The sequence below is a fragment of the Coregonus lavaretus genome, assembly GCF_964263955.1.
Source record: "Coregonus lavaretus genome assembly, contig: HAP1_SCAFFOLD_304, whole genome shotgun sequence".
Lineage (NCBI taxonomy): Eukaryota > Metazoa > Chordata > Actinopteri > Salmoniformes > Salmonidae > Coregonus > Coregonus lavaretus.
The window spans coordinates 523,226-545,261 of record NW_028162718.1 but is presented as its reverse complement, the minus strand read 5'-3'; the positions used below and the strand labels follow the sequence as shown (position 1 = coordinate 545,261).

At 42.2% G+C, this 22,036-nt stretch overlaps 1 protein-coding gene across 4 annotated transcripts in view; it reads right to left on the bottom strand.

The window, feature by feature from the left end:
* Positions 1 to 799: 799 nt before the first annotated feature.
* Positions 800 to 22,036, bottom strand: part of LOC311118981 (ephrin type-A receptor 5-like) — a 152,721-nt gene continuing 131,484 nt past the window's right edge. For 2 of the 4 annotated variants that reach the window (XM_084193733.1, XM_084193730.1), the window contains exons 6-14: positions 20,754 to 20,878; positions 18,567 to 18,726; positions 16,977 to 17,082; positions 4,875 to 4,942; positions 3,337 to 3,462; positions 2,821 to 3,006; positions 2,144 to 2,205; positions 1,624 to 1,833; positions 800 to 1,506 (exon numbers count right to left, since the gene is read on the bottom strand). In XM_084193733.1, the coding sequence (XP_084049859.1) occupies positions 1,189 to 1,506; positions 1,624 to 1,833; positions 2,144 to 2,205; positions 2,821 to 3,006; positions 3,337 to 3,462; positions 4,875 to 4,942; positions 16,977 to 17,082; positions 18,567 to 18,726; positions 20,754 to 20,878 (1,361 nt within the window). In that variant the 3' untranslated portion in view covers positions 800 to 1,188. The remainder of the gene's footprint in view (positions 1,507 to 1,623; positions 1,834 to 2,143; positions 2,206 to 2,820; positions 3,007 to 3,336; positions 3,463 to 4,874; positions 4,943 to 16,976; positions 17,083 to 18,566; positions 18,727 to 20,753; positions 20,879 to 22,036) is intronic. The other 2 variants (XM_084193731.1, XM_084193732.1) reach the window with 2 other exon arrangements.

The window sequence follows — 22,036 nt, the reverse complement described above, 5'->3', positions numbered from 1 at the left end:
GGGAGAATGTCATATGGTCAGATGAAACCAAAATATAACTTTTTGGTAAAAACTCAACTCGTTGTGTTTGGAGGACAAAGAATGCTGAGTTGCATCCAAAGAACACCATACCTACTGTGAAGCATGGGGGTGGAAACATCATGCTTTGGGGCTGTTTTTCTGCAAAGGGACCAGGACGACTGATCCGGGTAAAGGAAAGAATGAATGGGGCCATGTATCGTGAGATTTTGAGTGAAAACCTCCTTCCATCAGCAAGGGCATTGAAGATGAAACGTGGCTGGGTCTTTCAGCATGACAATGATCCCAAACACACCGCCCGGGCAACGAAGGAGTGGCTTCATAAGAAGCATTTCAAGGTCCTGGAGTGGCCTAGCCAGTCTCCAGATCTCAACCCCATAGAAAATCTTTGGAGGGAGTTGAAAGTCCGTGCTGCCCAGCGACAGCCCCAAAACATCACTGCTCTAGAGGAGATCTGCATGGAGGAATGGGCCAAAATACCAGCAACAGTGTGTGAAAACCTTGTGAAGACTTACAGAAAACGTTTGACCTGTGTCATTGCCAACAAAGGGTATATAACAAAGTATTGAGAAACTTTTGTTATTGACCAAATACTTATTTTCCACCATAATTTGCAAATAAATTCATTAAAAATCCTACAATGTGATTTTCAGGAAATTTTTTTCTCATTTTGTCTGTCATAGTTGACGTGTACCTATGATGAAAATTACAGGCCTCTCTCATCTTTTTAAGTGGGAGAACTTGCACAATTGGTGGCTGACTAAATACTTTTTTCCCCCACTGTAAATCATTTCACATTCCTTATATTAAGCAAACCAGACGGCACAATGTTCTTGTTGTTTTAATTTACTGATAGCCAGGGGCACGCTCCAACACACAGATATCATTTATAAATGAAGCATTTGTGTTTAGTGAGTCCAGATCAGAGGCAGTAGGGATGACCAGGGATGTTCTCTTGATAAGTGTGTGAATTTGACAATTTTCCTGTCCTGCTAATCATTCAAAATGTAATGAGTACTTTTGGGTGTCTGGGAAAATGTATGGAGTAAAAAGTACATTATTTTCTTTAGGAATGTAGTGAAGTAAAAGTACAAGTTGTCCAAAATTTAAATAGTAAACTAAACTACAGATACCCAAAAAAAACGACTTAAGTAGTACTTTAAAGTATTTTTACTTAAGTACTTTACACCACTGTCTACAGCAACCATACACCAGCTCAATAAATCCTAACATTGTGACATTGAGAATAATAATAATAAGATGAAGATGAAGAAGAAGAAGAAGAAGAAGAAGAAGAAGAAGAAGAAGAAGAAGAAGAAGAAGAAGAAGAAGACTTACATCCTGGTTACTCATCTCCCAGTAGGGTCTCTCTCCATATGACATCACTTCCCACATGGTGATTCCGTAGCTCCACACATCGGAGGCGGAGGTGAACTTCCTGAACGCTATCGCTTCTGGAGCCGTCCAGCGGATCGGGATCTTACCGCCCTGAGAGAGAGAAACATATCAACAACATTCAGATGGTTATTTTAGGATGGAGAATGATGTGTACCAATATGTGTGGTTCTCACCCTCTGTTCACCACTCAGAGAGAGAGACTCTTACCCTGGTCGTATATGCAGCCTCAGCATTGTCGTCCAGGACTCTGGACAGGCCGAAGTCGGACACCTTACACACCAGGTTGCTGTTAACCAGGATGTTACGAGCTGCCAGGTCCCGGTGCACATAGCCCATGTCAGACAGGTAGCGCATGCCTGACGCGATACCACGCAGCATCCCAACCAGCTGGATCACTGTGAACTGGCCATCGTTCTTCTACAGGAAGAAGAGGGAGGAAAAGCCCAGAGTATATCCCAAATGACACCCCATTCCATTTATAGTGCAATACCTTTGACCAGGGCGCACCCTGTTCCCTTTATAATGCACTATTCTTGACAGGGGGCACCCTGTTCCCTTTATAATGCACTATTCTTGACAGGGGGCACACACTCTATTCCCCTGTGGGCCCTGGTCAAAAGTAGTGCACTGTGACAGGAAAAGGGTGCCATTTGGGGCGCATCCTTAGTGGTCATGATATTCAGACATCAACTGGTGACACCAGCACGTCTAAATGATCCTGATTTACCTTGAGAAAGGTGTCCAGTGATCCGTTCTCCATGTACTCTGTGACGATCATCACAGGTTTACCTGACAAAAGAATAGAAAGACGAATATCATATCAAATATATGAGCAATACATCACTTCACTGCTGCAATGGAACCACACAGACAACATACACAACATGTATTTATACAGACAACATACACAACATGTATTTACACAGACAACATACACAACATGTATTTACACAGACAACATACACAACATGTATTTATACAGACAACATACACAACATGTATTTATACAGACAACATACACAACATGTATTTACACAGACAACATACACAACATGTATTTATACAGACAACATACACAACATGTATTTATACAGACAACATACACAACATGTATTTATACAGACAACATACACAACATGTATTTATACAGACAACATACACAACATGTATTTATACAGACAACATACACAACATGTATTTATACAGACAACATACACAACATGTATTTATACAGACAACATACACAACATTTATTTATACAGACAACATACACAACATGTATTTATACAGACAGCATACACAACATGTATTTATACAGACAACATACACAACATGTATTTATACAGACAACATACACAACATATACAGACAACATACACAACATTGATATAAAACAAGACGTACTCCTGGTTACCACGCCTTCCAGGTGGATGATGTTTGGATGATCAAACTGTCCCATGATGGAAGCCTCCCCCAGGAAATCCCGCCTTTGTCGCTCTGTGTAACCAGCCTTCAGGGTCTTAATGGCTACTGGGAACTCCCTCTTGCCAGGCAGACGGAGGGGCCCGCTGCACACCTCCCCAAACTCACCTGGAATAGAAACAAAGTTAACCACCCCAACAACACATCCTGGAAGACACGCACGCACGCACGCACGCACGCACGCACGCACGCACGCACGCACGCACGCACGCACGCACGCACGCACGCACGCACGCACGCACGCACGCACGCACGCACGCACGCACGCACGCACGCACGCACGCACGCACGAACGCACGCACGCACGCACGCACGCACGCACGCACACACACACACACACACACACACACACACACACACACACACACACACACACACACACACACACACACACACACACACAGTTGGTACACATGCACACACACATACTCCACTCACCAGCTCCGATGACTCTCTCAATGGTGATGCAGGAGACATCGATCTCCTTGGCAAACTCATGGATGGCCTGGTTGGGGTCCTCGTAGGTGTGGGGGTCGATATACGTACGCATCCCTGGGAACATAACTAGACAGAGAGGAGAGATACTCGTAGGTGTGGGGGTCGATATATACGTACGCATCCCAGGGGACATAACTAGACAGAGAGGAGAGATACTCGTAGGTGTGGGGGTCGATATATACGTACGCATCCCAGGGGACATAACTAGACAGAGAGGAGAGATACTCGTAGGTGTGGGGGTCGGTATATACGTACGCATCCCAGGGGACATCACTGGAAGGAAATATTCCTCTGACACTTCTTCACAACTCTCAGCAGTTACACAACACTAGGCCTGTGTCCCAAATCACACCATATTATCCATGTAGTGCACTACTGTTGAACAGAACCTAGGTAAAGGGTGTTCCCTACATTAGCAGGGTGAATATAGAAAACAAAGTTAACCTCAATGAATAAATGCAGAATGACAGGTGATCACTCAATACTCTGAAATAGGATGCATGTGTTTGTGGGAAGATATAGCAGTAAGATTAATAATAGGTTCAGATTTCACTGCACTGGGTTCAGATGATGTAGTACTGTTGAATATAAAATATCGGTTAGGTAAGATGTAGTACTATTTAATATGAAAGATAGATTAGGTAAAATGTAGTACTATTTAATATGAAAGATAGATTAGGTAAAATGTAGTACTATTTAATATGAAAGATAGTTAAGCTCAATAAATAAATACACAATAGCAGGTGTTAACGTCATCCTCTGATTGATGTGTTTGTGAGGAGCATGGGGGAGAGACAGCAGGAAGTAGGTGATTAAATTTGGATTAAGATATTCAGAATGGCAGGATGTTTTAGGGGGGACATTAGTCAAAACAATGTCATTCACATGTCACTGGATTAAAACCGAGGGACCTGAGGGCTGTGAACGAACAGAAACGTGGGCGCAGTGTGAACTCTCTATGCCCCTTTAGGACTGTCACTGTCTCTATAACTGTAGGTCTGTCTGAATAACTTCCTGTCACCGTCTCTAGAACCTGCAGCTCTGTCTGAATAACTTACTGTGGCCGTTGTGGAAGTGTGTGTGTGTAACTTACTGTGGCCGTTGTGGAAGTGTGTGTGTGTAACTTACTGTGGCCGTTGTGGAAGTGTGTGTGTGTAACTTACTGTGGCCGTTGTGGAAGTGTGTGTGTGTAACTTACTGTGGCTGTTGTGGAAGTGTGTGTGTGTAACTTACTGTGGCTGTTGTGGAAGTGTGTGTGTGTAACTTACTGTGGCCGTTGTGGAAGTGTGTGTGTGTAACTTACTGTGGCCGTTGTGGAAGTGTGTGTGTGTAACTTACTGTGGCCGTTGTGGAAGTGTGTGTGTGTAACTTACTGTGGCTGTTGTGGAAGTGTGTGTGTGTAACTTACTGTGGCTGTTGTGGAAGTGTGTGTGTGTAACTTACTGTGGCCGTTGTGGAAGTGTGTGTGTGTAACTTACTGTGGCCGTTGTGGAAGTGCATCTTCTCTTCATCAGGGTCCTGCTTGGCCTTGCTGTAGCCACACCGTCTGAGACAGACATACAGGACATCATGCTGTATTACTGTCACAACACACACTGCCAGGCACAGGAAACAATGTCTGCAGCCCTTCATTCAATGGGGCTGGCATAAAGGATCTTTATAGAGCAAACACACACACACACACGCACGCACACACACACACACAGAAAAAGCAAAAAAGGCTAACACATAATACACACACAAACTACACTATAAATACACACAGGAGAGCAGAGATCCTACATGAGCTAAACCACACACAGGAGAGACATCACCTCCACATAGTGGATAAACCACACGCTGGTCTGGTCTGGGGAGCACACTATTCCATCTTCTGTTGCTCTCTCTACCACTCTGATGCTCTCTCTCTCTCTCTCTCTCTCTCTCTCTCTCTCTCTCTGCTCCCTCTATCAGCTGCTCTCTCTCTCTCTCTCTCTCTCTCTCTCTCTCTCTCTCTCTTTCTTTCTCTAATACATCTCTCTGTCTCTCTCTCTGCTCTCTCTCTCTCTCCGCTCTCTCTCTCTTTTTTGCTCTCTCAAATTCAAATTCAGCTATTGGTAATATGTAGATATAGTGTATAGTATAGTGCATTTGGAAAGTGCAGTATACTGTTACGTTACAGGCTCATTCTAAAATGGATTAAATAAATAAAAACTCTCATCAATCTACACACAATAGCACATAATGACAAAGCGAAAACAGGTTTTTAGAAATGTTTGCTAATTTATATTTAAAAAAAAACATAAATACCTTATTTACATAAGTATTCAGACCCTTTGCTATGAGACTAGAAATTGAGCTCAGTTGCATCCTGTTTCCATTGATCATCCTTGAGATGTTTCTACAACTTGAATGGAGTCCACCTGTGATTTGAAAAGGCACACACCTGTCTATATAACATCCCACAGTTGACAGTGCATGTCAGAGCAAAAACCAAGCCATGAGGTTGAAGGAATTGTCTGTAGAGCTCCAAGACAGGATTGTGTCGAGGCACAGATCTGGAGAAGAATATCAAAACATTTCTGCAGCATTGAAGATCCCCAAGAACACAGTGGCCTCCATCATTCTTAAATAGAAGACGTTTGGAACCACCAAGACTCTTCCTAGAGCTGGCCGACCAGCCAAACTGAGCAATCGGGGGAGAAGGGCCTTGGTCAGGGAGGTGACCAAGAACCCCATGGTCACTCTGACAGAGCTCCAGAGTTCCTCTGTGGAGATGGTTGTCCTTCTGGAAGGTTCTCCCATCTCTATAGCACTCCACCAATAAGGCCTTTATGGTAGACTGGCCAGACGGAAGCCACTCCTCAGTAAAAGGCCCATGACAGCCTACTTGGAGTTTGCCAAAAGGCACCTAAATGACTCTCCGACCATGAGAAACAAGATTCACGTCTGGAGGAAACCTGGCACCATCCCTATGGTGAAGCATGGTGGTGGCAGCATCATGCTGTGGGAATGTTTTTCAGTGGCAGGGACTGGGAGACTAGTCAGGATTGAGGGAAAGATGAATGGAGCAAAGTACAGAGAGATCCTTGATGAAAACCTGCTCCAGAGCGCTCAGGACCTCAGACTGGGGCGAATGTTCACCTTCCAACAGGACAACGACCCTAAGCACACAGCCAAAATAGCTGTGCAGAGACACTCCCCTCCAACCTGACAGAGCTTGAGAGGATCTACAGAGAAGAATGGGAGAAACTCCCCAAATACAGGTGTGCCAAGCTTGTAGCGTCATACCCAAGAAGACTCGAGGCTGTAATCGCTGCCAAAAGTGCTTCAGCAAAGTGCTGAGTGAAGGGTCTTAATACTTATATACATGGGATATTTTAGTTTTTTGATTTTGAATAAATTTGCTAAAATTTCAAAAAACTTGTTTTTGCTTTGTCATTATGGGGTATTGTGTGTAGATTGATGAGGAACAATAAACATTTTAATCAATTTTAGAACAAGGCTGTAACAAAATGTGGAAAAAGTAATGGAGTCTGAATACTTTCCGAATGCACTGTTGTGGTACAGCACTTCAGTAAATCCAGTACAACACAATGAGGATAATGAAATCCAGTTAATTTCAGTAGTAATAATAATAGTGCATATAATCACATATACAGGTACAACACTACTGCTGTTGTATTGTGGAATCTACATTTAATTAAATAAAAATAAGATAATAAAAAGAAAAAGAAAGAATGGTTAATAAATAAACAACATGAACTTCAACTGTTTTACTGTCAGTTATGAAAATGTCAATACTTCAGGGAATTAATGGGATCCTTCAGGATATGACAATCATATACATTACATATCTGGTAGTAAGATTTGCGGATTCTCCCTCACCCAGAATAATTTCCAGCTTTATATCATTAGTAAATGCACAGCTGGGAATTTGATTGAGATATTTTCTAGAAAAAAATATTATCTTATTTGGGAGTATTTCTCACAGTAGAGGAAAAAGTGCATCTCTGTTTCTACCTCCCCTGTCTTTCAGTGACCACTGCTCTTTGGGTAGCCATGTCTTTTTGTGTCTCCCTTTTCTACAGTGGCTTGCGAAAGTATTCACCCCCTCTTGGCATTTTTCCTATTTCGTTGCCTTACAACCTGGATTTAAAATGGATTTTTTGGGGGGGTTTGTATCATTTGTGAAGAAAACAAGAAATAAGACAAAAAACAGAAAACTTGAGCGTGCATAACTATTCACCACCCACAAAGTCAATACTTTGTAGAGCCACCTTTTGCAACAATTTTTCAAGGCAAAACTGCTCCAGCTCCTTCAAGTTGGATGGGCTCCGCTGGTGTACAGCAATCTTTAAGTCATACTACAGATTCTCAATTGAGGTCTGGGCTTTGACTAGGCCATTCCAAGAGATTTATATGTTTCACTTTAAACAACTCAAGTGTTGCTTTAGCAGTATGCTTAGGGTCATTGTCCTGCTGGAAGGTGAACCTCTGTCTCAGTCTCAAATCTCTGGAAGACTGAAACAGGTTTCCCTCAAGAATTTCCCTGTATTTAGCGCCATCTATCATTCCTTCAATTCTGACCAGTTTCCCAGTCCCTGCCGATGAAAAACATCCCCACAGCATGATGCTGCCACCACCATGCTTCACTGTGGGGATGGTGTTCTCGGGGTAATGAGAGGTGCTGGCTTTGCGCCAGACATAGCGCTTTCCTTGATGGCCAAAAAACTCAATTTTATTCTCATCTGACCAGAGTACACTCTTCCATATGTCTGGGGAGTCTCCCACATGCCTTTTCGCAAACACCAGACGTGTTTGCTTATTTTTTTTCTTTAAGCAATGGCTTTTTTCTGGCCACTCTTCCGTAAAGCCCAGCTCTGTGGAGTGTACGGCTTAAAGTGGTCCTATGGACAGATACTCCAATCTCCGCTGTGGAGCAGGGTTATCTTTGGTCTCTTTGTTGCCTCTCTGATTAATGCCCTCCTTGCCTGGTCTGTGAGTTTTGGTTGGAGGCCCTCTCTTGGCAGGTTTGTTGTGGTGCCATATTCTTTCAATTTTTATAATAATGGATTTAATGGTGCTCCGTGGGATGTTCAAAGTTTCGGATATTTTTTTATTACCCAACCCTGATCTGTACTTCTCCACAACTTTGTCCCTGACCTGTTTGGAGATCTCCTTGGTCTTCATGGTGCCGCTTGCTTGGTGGTGCCCCTTGCTTAGTGGTGTTGCAGACTCTGGGGCCTTTCAGAACAGGTGTATATATACTGAGATCTAGTGACAGATCATGTGACACTTAGATTGCACACAGGTGGACTTTATTTAACTAATTATGTGACTTCCTTTAGGTAATTGGTTGCACTAGATCTTATTTAGGGGATTCATAGCAAAGGGGTTGAATACATATGCACACCACTTTTACGTTATTTTGTGTATGTCCATTACATGAAATCCACATAGAAATCCATTTAAATTACAGGTTGTAATGCAACAAAATAGGAAAAACGCCAAGGGGGATGAATACTTTTGCAAGGCACTGCATAGCCAGTTGGTGGCTGAGCCTGTTGGTCAGCATCTGTCTCTGTTTTGTATCTCTGAGAGTAGAGATATTCTGACCATTTGTATTTTATTTTGAGGGACAGATAGAAATTTAGTATATTCTGTGTTTTTGTTTTATTTTCCCAATTTCTCAAATAGGAGGTTTTCATTTGTGTAACAATTTGATTGATTTCCCTGTGAATTTGGATAATAGGGTTGTTTAGTGTTTTTAACAGCTGACATAGGAGTCTCTTTTCAGGGTTCAGCTCTTGGGTTTCCAGAGCTTTGAATTGTTACAATGTTTTTGTTCTCTCTCTCTCTGTTCTCTCTCTACTTTCTCTATCTCCGTTCTCTCTCTGCTCTCTCTCTGCTCTCTCTCTCTCTCTGTTCTCCGCATAGGGAGTAAACATCCTTCTACAGTGGTGCTCCAAACAAAACGTCTCAAGTCAATATTATGACATAAAGCAGATGAAAAGTGAGGACATTGATTTTTAATGTGATCCTGTTCACACACAGTGCAGAGCTGCTCCAAATCCCCTGATACCATTAAACACACAGGACACAGCGCCTGGAGCTGGAGACTGAGCTGGCTTGGTGTTGCTGGGAATATTGGGTCGGCATTTTGGAGGGCAGTCTGGTTCTGGGGACTAGGATTGCCTCTATGGATGAGGGGAGTTTGGACAGGCATTTTGGAGGGCATGAACAGCAGTAGTAACCCAGCAGGACAGGACTGGACAGGACAGGACAGGACAGGGCTGTGGTTGTCTGGGGACAGGAGGCAGTGGAACATTGGTGTTCAGTTCACACAGACAGACAGACAGACAGACAGACAGACAGACAGACAGACAGACAGACAGACAGACAGACAGACAGACAGACAGACAGACAGAGGGGAGGGGGGGTGATGAACAGAGTCTATCACCATGGTAATGTTAATGTGTTGTAATACAGTAGAACAGAGTATATCACCATGGTAATGTTAATGTGTTGTAATACAGTAGAACAGAGTCTATCACCATGGTAATGTTAATGTGTTGTAATACAGTAGAACAGAGTCTATCACCATGGTAATGTTAATGTGTTGTAATACAGTAGAACAGAGTCTATCGCCATGGTAATGTTAATGTGTTGTAATACAGTAGAACAGAGTCTATCACCATGGTAATGTTAATGTGTTGTAATACAGTAGAACAGAGTCTATCACCATGGTAATGTTAATATGTTGCAATACAGTAGAACAGAGTATATCACCATGGTAATGTTAATGTGTTGTAATACAGTAGAACAGAGTCTATCACCATGGTAATGTTAATGTGTTGTAATACAGTAGAACAGAGTCTATCACCATGGTAATGTTAATGTGTTGTAATACAGTAGAACAGAGTCTATCACCATGGTAATATTAATGCGTTGTAATACAGTAGATAATAGTCTATCACCATGGTAATGTTAATGCGCTGTAATACAGTAGAACAGAGTCTATCACCATGGTAATGTTAATGCGTTGTAATACAGTAGAACAGAGTCTATCACCATGGTAATGTTAATGTGTTGTAATACAGTAGAACAGAGTCTATCACCATGGTAATGTTAATGTGTTGTAATACAGTAGAACAGAGTCTATCGCCATGGTAATGTTAATGTGTTGTAATACAGTAGAACAGAGTCTATCACCATGGTAATGTTAATGTGTTGTAATACAGTAGAACAGAGTATATCACCATGGTAATGTTAATGTGTTGTAATACAGTAGAACAGAGTCTATCACCATGGTAATGTTAATGTGTTGTAGTACAGTAGAACAGTCTATCGCCATGGTAATGTTAATGTGTTGTAATACAGTAGAACAGAGTCTATCACCATGGTAATGTTAATGTGTTGTAATACAGTAGAACAGAGTCTATCACCATGGTAATGTTAATGTGTTGTAATACAGTAGAACAGAGTCTATCACCATGGTAATGTTAATGTGTTGTAATACAGTAGAACAGAGTCTATCACCATGGTAATGTTAATATGTTGCAATACAGTAGAACAGAGTATATCACCATGGTAATGTTAATGTGTTGTAATACAGTAGAACAGAGTCTATCACCATGGTAATATTAATGCGTTGTAATACAGTAGATAATAGTCTATCACCATGGTAATGTTAATGCGCTGTAATACAGTAGAACAGAGTCTATCACCATGGTAATGTTAATGCGTTGTAATACAGTAGAACAGAGTCTATCACCATGGTAATGTTAATGTGTTGTAATACAGTAGAACAGAGTCTATCACCATGGTAATGTTAATGTGTTGTAATACAGTAGAACAGAGTCTATCACCATGGTAATGTTAATGTGTTGTAATACAGTAGAACAGAGTCTATCACCATGGTAATGTTAATGTGTTGTAATACAGTAGAACAGAGTATATCACCATGGTAATGTTAATGTGTTGTAATACAGTAGAACAGAGTCTATCACCATGGTAATGTTAATGTGTTGTAATACAGTAGAACAGAGTCTATCGCCATGGTAATGTTAATGTGTTGTAATACAGTAGAACAGAGTCTATCACCATGGTAATGTTAATATGTTGTAATACAGTAGAACAGAGTCTATCACCATGGTAATGTTAATATGTTGCAATACAGTAGAACAGAGTATATCACCATGGTAATGTTAATGTGTTGTAATACAGTAGAACAGAGTCTATCACCATGGTAATGTTAATGTGTTGTAATACAGTAGAACAGAGTCTATCACCATGGTAATGTTAATGTGTTGTAATACAGTAGAACAGAGTCTATCACCATGGTAATGTTAATGTGTTGTAATACAGTAGAACAGAGTCTATCACCATGGTAATATTAATGCGTTGTAATACAGTAGATAATAGTCTATCACCATGGTAATGTTAATGCGCTGTAATACAGTAGAACAGAGTCTATCACCATGGTAATGTTAATGTGTTGTAATACAGTAGAACAGAGTCTATCACCATGGTAATGTTAATGTGTTGTAATACAGTAGAACAGAGTCTATCACCATGGTAATGTTAATGTGTTGTAATACAGTAGAACAGAGTCTATCACCATGGTAATGTTAATGCGTTGTAATACAGTAGATAATAGTCTATCACCATGGTAATGTTAATGCGCTGTAATACAGTAGAACAGAGTCTATCACCATGGTAATGTTAATGTGTTGTAATACAGTAGAACAGAGTCTATCACCATGGTAATGTTAATGTGTTGTAATACAGTAGAACAGAGTCTATCACCATGGTAATGTTAATGCGTTGTAATACAGTAGAACAGAGTATATCACCATGGTAATGTTAATGCGTTGTAATACAGTAGAACAGAGTCTATCATACAGAGAAGCTGGTTATTTAATGTCTTTCTGTATGAGGCTCAGCTGTGGGGAAAGAATAGCTTATGGGTTGTGTCAGAACATTGTAGTAACGCTCTACAGGCGGTAGGGAGGAGGACAGGCTGGTAGAGACAGGCCAGTCACACACACACACACAGACACAGACACACACACACACACACACACACACTCACTCACTCACTCACTCACTCACTCACTCACTCACTCACTCACTCACTCACTCACTCACTCACTCACTCACTCACTCACTCACTCACTCACTCACTCACTCACTCACTCACTCACTCACTCACTCACTCACTCTCTCTCACACACACACACACACACACACACACACACACACACACACACACACACACTGACTGGTGATCCGTTGAACTGAATGTGGTGCTGTTGAACTGAATAAGGTGCTGATTAACTGAATATGGTGCTGATAAACTGAATATGGTGCTGATTAACTGAATAAGGTGCTGATTAACTGAATATGGTGCTGATAAACTGAATATGGTGCTGATTAACTGAATATGGTGCTGATTAACTGAATATGGTGCTGTTGAACTGAAGACGATGCTGTTGAACTAAAGACGATGCTGATGAACTGCATATGGTGCTGTTGAACTGACAATACATCCATTATGATGCTGCTGTTGTAACTCAATACATCCATTATGATGCTGCTGTTGTAACTCAATACTGATGAGGATGCATGTCAGTCTGACTGTTGATTAATGTATGAATGGAGAAGTGGAGTTTACTGAAATGGTACACAGATAAATGTTCCGAATGGTTGACTGAAGCGTGTTAAAATAGGCTCCACCTTTTTAACACTAGAACCGCCTGGCCTTTAACTACCCGCTAGAGAACGTTGAGGACGTAACACTGAACCATGCATGAGAGCACCAGCTGTTCCCGGATGAATGTGTGATATCACTCTCTGTAGCCAATGTGAGTAACACCTTTTAACACTAGAACCGCCTGGCCTTTCATTCTACAAGTACCCGCTAGAGAACGTTGAGGACGTTGCAGGGCTTATCCTTTAGCAAACGGATCAGGTGCATATCAACCCGCAAGGTGTGAAAACATAAGCACCAACGCTTGATAAATAGTGCATAAACAATTATAAGGATTAATTGCATTAAGAAATATTAGTGGAAATATATCCATGTAAAAATATAACAACAATAGTTATTTGTTTAGATAGAGGATATGTTTTGTATAATTCTACAAATTACTCCTGAAAAATGTATATCCTATTTTCGTTTCCCTTACAATGAAAACATTCCAGTGTAATCCATTTGTTCAACTTTATTTGTAGATTCGATTATTAATAGACTTACAGTTAGTGAGTGCATACATTTTTTCATACTGGTCCCCCGTGGGAATCGAACCCACAACCCTGGCGTTGCAAGCGCCATGCTCTACCAACTGAGCTACACGGGACTGTAGCCCACAACGCCCACAATTCTTCGTAATCTTTATACTATTGTTCTAAATTCAAATCGTCCTCTTCACCCTCATCATTCAGATCATTCAAATTCAGCTAACATTACGTGTATGATCTGTGTAGTAATATTATGTGTATCTCAGAAAGCCATTTGCATTGCTAGTTATAGCCTAAAGTTAGCTAGCTAGCTAACATTGAACCTAGTTGGTTAGCTTTAGCTACCTGCAGATTCATGCATGGTGGATAGCTTTGACTATCAGTTTGCATTGCTAGTAGTATGGGTTGGGATTATTAACACATTCAAAACAACTGGGAACTCGGAAATCTCCGACTTCCGACTTCAGTGTGTTCAAGACAACAGGGAACTCGGAAATCTCCGACTTCCGACTTCAGTGTGTTCAAGACAACAGGGAACTCTGGAAAAAAACTATCTCAGACTGGGAAAAATCCTTTTTAAGGGTCATCCAACTTGGAATTTCAACTCGGGAACTCGGGTCTCTTTCTAGAGCCCCGACTTTCCGACCTGAAGATCACTGACGTCGTGATTTGACCTCATATTTTTCCCAAGTTCTCAGTTGTCTTGAAAGCACCATTAGGTTAATTATTTAGCTAGCTAGCTACATGTCTAAACAAAAGACTCCACTTTGCCAGATGATTACATAACCCATTAAGTTAGCCAGATGATTACATAACCCATTAAGTTAGCCAGATGATTACATAACCCATTAAGTTAGCCAGATGATTACATAACCCATTAAGTTAGCCAGATGATTACATAACCCATTAAGTTAGCCAGATGATTACATAACCCATTAACATTTACATTTATTTTTTATTATTTTTTAAGTTAGCCAGATGATTACATAACCCATTAAGTTAGCCAGATGATTACATAACCCATTAAGTTAGCCAGGTGTGTCTGGGGGTGATTACGGGCCAGGTGTGTCTGGGGGTGATTACGGGCCAGGTATGTCTGGGGGTGATTACGGGCCAGGTGTGTCTGGGGGTGATTACGGGCCAGGTGTGTCTGGGGGTGATTACGGGCCAGGTGTGTCTGGGGGTGATTACGGGCCAGGTGTGTCTGGGGGTGATTACGGGCCAGGTGTGTCTGGGGGTGATTACGGGCCAGGTGTGTCTGGGGGTGATTACGGGCCAGGTGTGTCTGGGGGTGATTACGGGCCAGGTGTGTCTGGGGGTGATTACGGGCATCTATTGTATCTCATTAACATGTGTCCATGTCTAGACAATAGTGACATCCACTCAGCTAGATGTGGCTAGGGGGGGGTGGGGGGGGTGGGGGTGGGGGGGTGGTTATAACATTTATTTCACATGACCCATCAACTTAGACAAGTGTGTGTGGGTAGGAATCATCTAATAATTATACAATATTTCTACAATATTTATCTGGACACTTTCGTTTTTTTGATATTGATACTATGCAAATATGCAAGTAACCATTTCACTGTACCGTTCACACCTTCTGTATCCTGTGCATGTGACAAATAGACTTTGATTTAATTTGATATATTGTGTGTTTACCAGAGAGGGTAATGTGAAGAACAACATGACCTGCACTAAAGTCAGATCAGGATATCGGCCAAGGACTAGATAAAGGGTATTTTTACCTGGAGTTGTTCCTTATTGTAGGCTCCTACTTACACCACTTTTAGTCTTGAAATCTTTGGTTGTTTACTAAACTACCTTACTCTGTTCATCAGATGGCCATATGGCCTTAAAGAGAGGGGTGGAGCTAAGGCTTAAGAGGGTGTTGTGAACTATGCTGAATGGGTGTAGACGAAGAAGAGCTCTCCAGTAGGTGACTACGGCAGGATGGGATCTATCTGAAGTACTGAGGCCAAGACCACGGCAGGATGGGATCTATCTGAAGTACTGAGGCCAAGACCACGGCAGGATGGGATCTATCTGAAGTACTGAGGCCAAGACCACGGCAGGATGGGATCTATCTGAAGTACTGAGGCCAAGACCACGGCAGGATGGGATCTATCTGAAGTACTGAGGCCAAGACCACGGCAGGATGGAATCTATCTGAAGTACTGAGGCCAAGACCACGGCAGGATGGGATCTATCTGAAGTACTGAGGCCAAGACCACGGCAGGATGGGATCTATCTGAAGTACTGAGGCCAAGACCACGGCAGGATGGGATCTATCTGAAGTACTGAGGTGCCTAGCATGTTGAAGTTAAGATGCTTGTCATTCTCCTGCCTCCTCTAGATATGTTGTTCAGAACTCTTCCTCGCTCTCTATCTCTGGAAATGTAACTGGGGAACCTGACAGGAGACGATCCAAATACCACCCTATTCCCTTCTAGTGCACTACTCCTTGTTGTCAGCAGCATGCCAGACTTAGTACTGTGACTGTTGCTTTATTACATTTTAGTCATTTAGCAGACGCTCTTATCCAGAGCGACATACAGTTAGTGAGTGCATACACTTTCATTCAATATAGCCTTCATATTATCATGCAATGTAAGCTGTGCAGCATGTGTGAAACAGGATATTGTCTCTGCCTCAGCTTCCTGTGAGGGTATTGTAGAACAACCATAGAAAGAGAATGATTGAAATCATCATTGTATTTCTATGAGAACAACCCCCTCCTCCCCCTGCAGTAGCCTTCACACACCAGACATATGGTCATGCCTGTTAGTTCATCAGCAAGCATAACAATCCAACATGACCAGAGTCTAAAACGTTCTTCACATTAGTATTTCTTATTTTCATTATGAGTGTGCCAAGCACTCAATACGAGCTGGCAGACTGGCACACTGACAGGTTTACATGTTGGCTTTACCAGCAGGCTAAGTGGATAAACAACAGAAACAGAAACAGAAACAGAGAAAGACAGCAAGACAGAGAGAGAGAGAGAGAGAGAGAGAGAGAGAGAGAGAGAGAGAGAGAGAGAGAGAGAGAGAGAGAGAGAGAGAGAGAGAGAGAGAGAGAGAGAGAGAGAGAGAGAGAGAGAGAGAGAGAGAGAGAGAGAGAGAGAGACAGAGACAGACAGAGACAGAGACAGAGACAGAGACAGAGACAGAGACAGAGAGAGAGAGAGAGAGAGAGAGAGAGAGAGAGAGAGAGAGAGAGAGAGAGAGAGAGAGAGAGAGAGAGATAACTAGAGAGAGAGAGGGACACAGACAGGGACAGGCAGGGGACAGAGCCAGGGACAGGCAGAGGACAGAGCCAGGGACACAGACAGGTTGACGGAGATATGATATTACCTTCCACTAAGCAGGAAGCCAGTCACCAGGGCCAGTAGTATAACTCCTACAGTGATGGCTACAGCGACGATGGGGACCTGAGACCGGTCACTGGATGCAGCTACTGCTGGGGGAGAGCAGACGGTTAGACCTGAGACCGATCACTGGACGCAGTTACTGCTGGGGGAGAGCAGACGGTTAGCATTCAGTCTATAGGGGTCCTATACTAAACAGTCTATAGGGGGTCCTATACTAAACAGTCTATAGAGGTCCTTACTAAACAGTCTATAGGGGTCCTATACTAAACAGTCTATAGGGGTCCTATACTAAACAGTCTATAGGGGTCCTATACTAAACAGTCTATAGGGGTCCTATACTAAACAGTCTATAGGGGTCCTATACTAAACAGTGTATAGGGGTCCTATACTAAACAGTCTATAGGGGTCCTATACTAAACAGTCTATAGGGGTCCTATACTAAACAGTCTATAGGGGTCCTATACTAAACAGTCTATAGGGGTCCTATACTAAACAGTCTATAGGGGTCCTATACTAAACAGTCTATAGGGGTCCTATACTAAACAGTCTATAGGGGTCCTATACTAAACAGTCTATAGGGGTCCTATACTAAACAGTCTATAGTGGTCCTATACTAAACAGTCTATAGGGGTCCTATACTAAACAATATATAGGGGTCCTATACTAAACAGTCTATAGGGGTCCTATACTAAAAAGTATATAGGGGTCCTATACTAAACAGTCTATAGGGGTCCTATACTAAACAGTCTATAGGGGTCCTATACTAAACAGTCTATGGGGTCCTATACTAAACAGTCTATAGGGGTCCTATACTAAACAGTCTATAGGGGTCCTATACTAAACAGTCTATAGGGGTCCTATACTAAACAGTCTATAGGGGTCCTATACTAAACAGTCTATAGGGGTCCTATACTAAACAGTCTATAGGGGTCCTATACTAAACAGTCTATAGGGGTCCTATACTAAACAGTCTATAGGGGTCCTATACTAAACAGTCTATAGGGGTCCTATACTAAACAGTCTATAGGGGTCCTATACTAAACAGTCTATAGGGGTCCAATACTAAACAAACCTATATGCCTATCTGGTGTAAACATGCAATAGACTTTCTGTGGAGGCTTTACACAGATCAAGGCTATATACAGATCAATGCTTTATACAGATCAAGGCTTTACACAGATCAAGGCTTTACACAGATCAAGGCTTTATACAGATCAATGCTTTATAACATCTTGTGTATTGTTTAAATTTTTTACATTTTAGTCATTTAGCAGACGCTCTTATCCAGAGCGACTTACAGTTAGTTAGTTTTATACTGGCCCCCCGTGGGAATTGAACCCACAACCCTGGCGTTGCAAACACCATGCTCTATCAACTGAGCTACATCCCTGCCGGCCATTCCCTCCCCTACCCTGGGCCAATTGTGCGCCGCCCATGAGTCTCCCGGTCGCGGCCGGCTGCGACAGAGCCTGGATTCGAACCAGGATCTCTAGTGGCACAGTTAGCACTGCGATGCAGTGCCTTAGACCACTGCGCCACTCAGGAGTACAATGTATATAAATGCATGACTTACAGTAGGGGCTGGTCTCAAACTCGAAGCGTCGGCTGAATCCTCCGTACCCGGCTGATGTTCTGGCTCTGATCTGGAATATGTAAACTGATGATGGCTTCAGCCCATCAGCTACGATTTCTGTTTCCTTGCACTTGATGATGGTGTAGCTGGTCTCCTGGTCCTAGGAGATAGCCCAGAGAGAGAGCCACATGGATGAGTGTGTCTGTGTGTGTGTGTGTGTGTGTTTTGAGTTGTCTGTGTGCGTGTGTGTGTGTGTGTGTGTTTTGTGTTGTCTGTGTGTGTGTGTGACTACGAGCATGTGTAAACTACGGTTGTTTGAAGGTTGTTTAAGGTTGTTAGTAAGAAACTTAGTTATAGGTTGTTCTAGGTTGTTGTAGGTTGTAGTATATAGGTTGTTGTAAGTAGTTGCAGGTACACTACCGGTCAAAAGTTTTAGAACACCTCCTCATTCAAGGGTTTTTCTTTATTTTTACTATTTTCTACATTGTAGAATAATAGTGAAGACATCAAAACTATTAAATAATTCATATGGAATCATGTAGTAACCAAAAAAGTGTTAAACAAATATTTATATTTGAGATTCTTCAAAGTAGCCACCCTTTGCCTTGATGACAGCTTTGCAATCTTGGAATTCTCTCAACCAGCTGCACCTGGAATGCTTTTCCAACAGTCCTGAAGGAGTTCCCACATATGCTGAGCACTTGTTGGCTGCTTTTCCTTCACTCTGCAGTCCGACTCATCCCAAACCATCTCAATTTGGTTAAGGTCAGTGGATTGTGGAGGACAGGTCATCTGATGCAGCACTCCATCACTCTCCTTCTTGGTAAAATAGCCCTTACACAGCCTGGAGGTGTGTTGGGTCATTGTCCTGTTGAAAAACAAATGATAGTCCCACTAAGCACAAACCAGATGGGATGGCGTATCGCTGCAGAATGCTGTGGTAGCCATGCTGGTTAAGTGTGCCTTGAATTCTAAATAAATCACGGCCAGTGTCACCAGCAAAGCACCCCCACACCATAACACCTCCTCCTCCATGCTTTACGGTGGGAAATACACATGCAGAGATCATCCGTTCACCCACACCGCGTCTTACAAAGCCACGGCGGTTGGAACCAAAAATCTCAAATTAGGACTCCATACCAAAGGACAAATTCCAACCGGTCTAATGTCCATTGCTCGTGTTTCTTGGCCCAAGCAGGTCTCTTCTTCTTATTGGTGTCCTTTATAATATAATATGCCATTTAGCAGACGCTTTTATCCAAAGCGACTTACAGTCATGCGTGCATACATTTTTCTTTGTGTATGGGTGGTCCCGGGGATCGAACCCACTACCTTGGCGTTACAAGCGCCGTGCTCTACCAGCTGAGCTAAAGAGGACCAATAGTATTGGTTTCTTTGCAGCAATTTGACCATGAAGGCCTGATTCACGCAGTCTCCTCTGAACAGCTGATGTTGAGATGTGTCTGTTACTTGAACTCTGTGAAGCATTTATTTGGGCTGCAATTTCTGAGGCTGGTAACTCTACTGAACTTATCCTCTGCAGCAGAGGTAACTCTGGGTCTTCCATTCCTGTGGCGGTCCTCATGAGAACCAGTTTCATCTTAGTGCTTGATGTTTTTTGCACTTGAAGAAACTTTAAAAGTTCTTGAAATTTTCCGGATTGACTGACCATGTTTTAAAGTAATATTGGACTGGCGTTTCTCTTTGCTTATTTGAGTTGTTCTTGCCATAATATGGACTTGGTCTTTTACCAAATAGGGCTATCTTCTGTATACCCCCCTACCTTGTCACAACACAACTGACTGGCTCAAACGCATTAAGAAGGAAAGAAATTCCACAAATTAACTTTTAAGAAGTCACACCTGTTAATTGAAATGCATTCCAGGTGACTACCTCATGAAGTTGGTTGAGAGAATGCCAAGAGTGTGCAAAGATTTTATCAAGGCAAAGGTTGGCTATTTGAATAATATCAAATATCAAATATATTTTTGGTTACTACATGATTCCATATGTGTTATTTCATAGTTTTGATGTCTTCACTATTATTCTACAATGTAGAAAATAGTAAAAATAAAGAACCCTTGAATGAGTATGGGTTCTAAAACGTTTGACCAGTAGTGTTGTTGTAGGAAGTTGTGGGTAGTTGTTGATTGTTTGAGGTTGTGTGTGTCTGAGGGTTAGTTGTACCTTCTCAAAGTACTTGATCTCGTACTCCAGGATTATCCCGTTGGGTCTGTCTGGTTCCTGCCACGACACAGAGATACTGTTCTTCCCAGAATTCCCTTTCCTCACCACACTCACCAGAGAAGGGGCTGAAACAGAGGAACAAAGAGAAACAAAATCAATCAATCAATCAATGAATCAAATGTATTTCTGAAACACAACACATACAGTGTAGCAACATCTTACTGAACACTGAACCTGCAAACAACACAGACACAATGGTATGGATGATGTAACATTCTAGCAATGTCCACGGCCCCACAGAGATTAGGCAAAGGCTAAGAAGCCTTCACTAATGACAAACTACTGTCATATATTGAGTAGCTTTCCTCTCCATAATGTTGTATTCTGAAAAAGTATATACAGTATATCATTAGTAGAAGATCAGCAACAGAGGTTTGGACTCCAGTCACATGACTTGATGACTTGAGACTCGACTTGATAGAAAATAAAATAACGTCAGACTTAACTTGGGCTTGGAGCCTCGAAACTCAGGACTCGACTTTGACTAGACACAGATGATGACGATAACTTGAAATTATCTGGCCAGGTTTTGTAATGTTTTATCACTCATTTTGTGGCACAGAGTCAGAGACAGTAGCCGCCCGCAGTCAGCATCGCACTTGCAAAAAAAACTGTGCAGATTGGATAGTGAAAAGCATATTCGGCACTCTGATTGGACCAGCAAACTGTCAATCAACACAGGTCGTGTGAGTTAGCACAGTGGTTGTCAAAGTGGAGAAAGTTTTGGGGCGTCGCAAGTATGAAACTGAATGGGAAAAATACATACTTTCATTGGCTACATACACATTTTTACCATTTAGCAGACGCTCTTATCCAGAGCAACTTACAGTTAGTGAGTGCATACATTATTATACTTTATTCTTTTCATACTGGCCCCCCGTGGGAATCGAACCCACAATCCTGGCGTTGCAAACGCCATGCTTTACCAACTGAGCTACATCCCTGCCAGCCATTCCCTCCCCTTCATGAGACTAGTTGAGTATCTGGAGCATCAGCAATTGTGGGTTCGATTACAGGCTCAAAATGGACAGAAATAAATAACTTTCTTCTGAAACTCGTCAGTCTATTCTTGTTCTGAGAAATTAAGGCTATTCAATGCGAGAAATTGCCAAGAAACGGAAGATCTCGTACAACGCTGTGTACTACTCCCTTCACAGAACAGCACAAACTGGCTCTAACCAGAATAGAAAGAGGAGTGGGAGGCCCTGAGTGGGAGGCCCCCC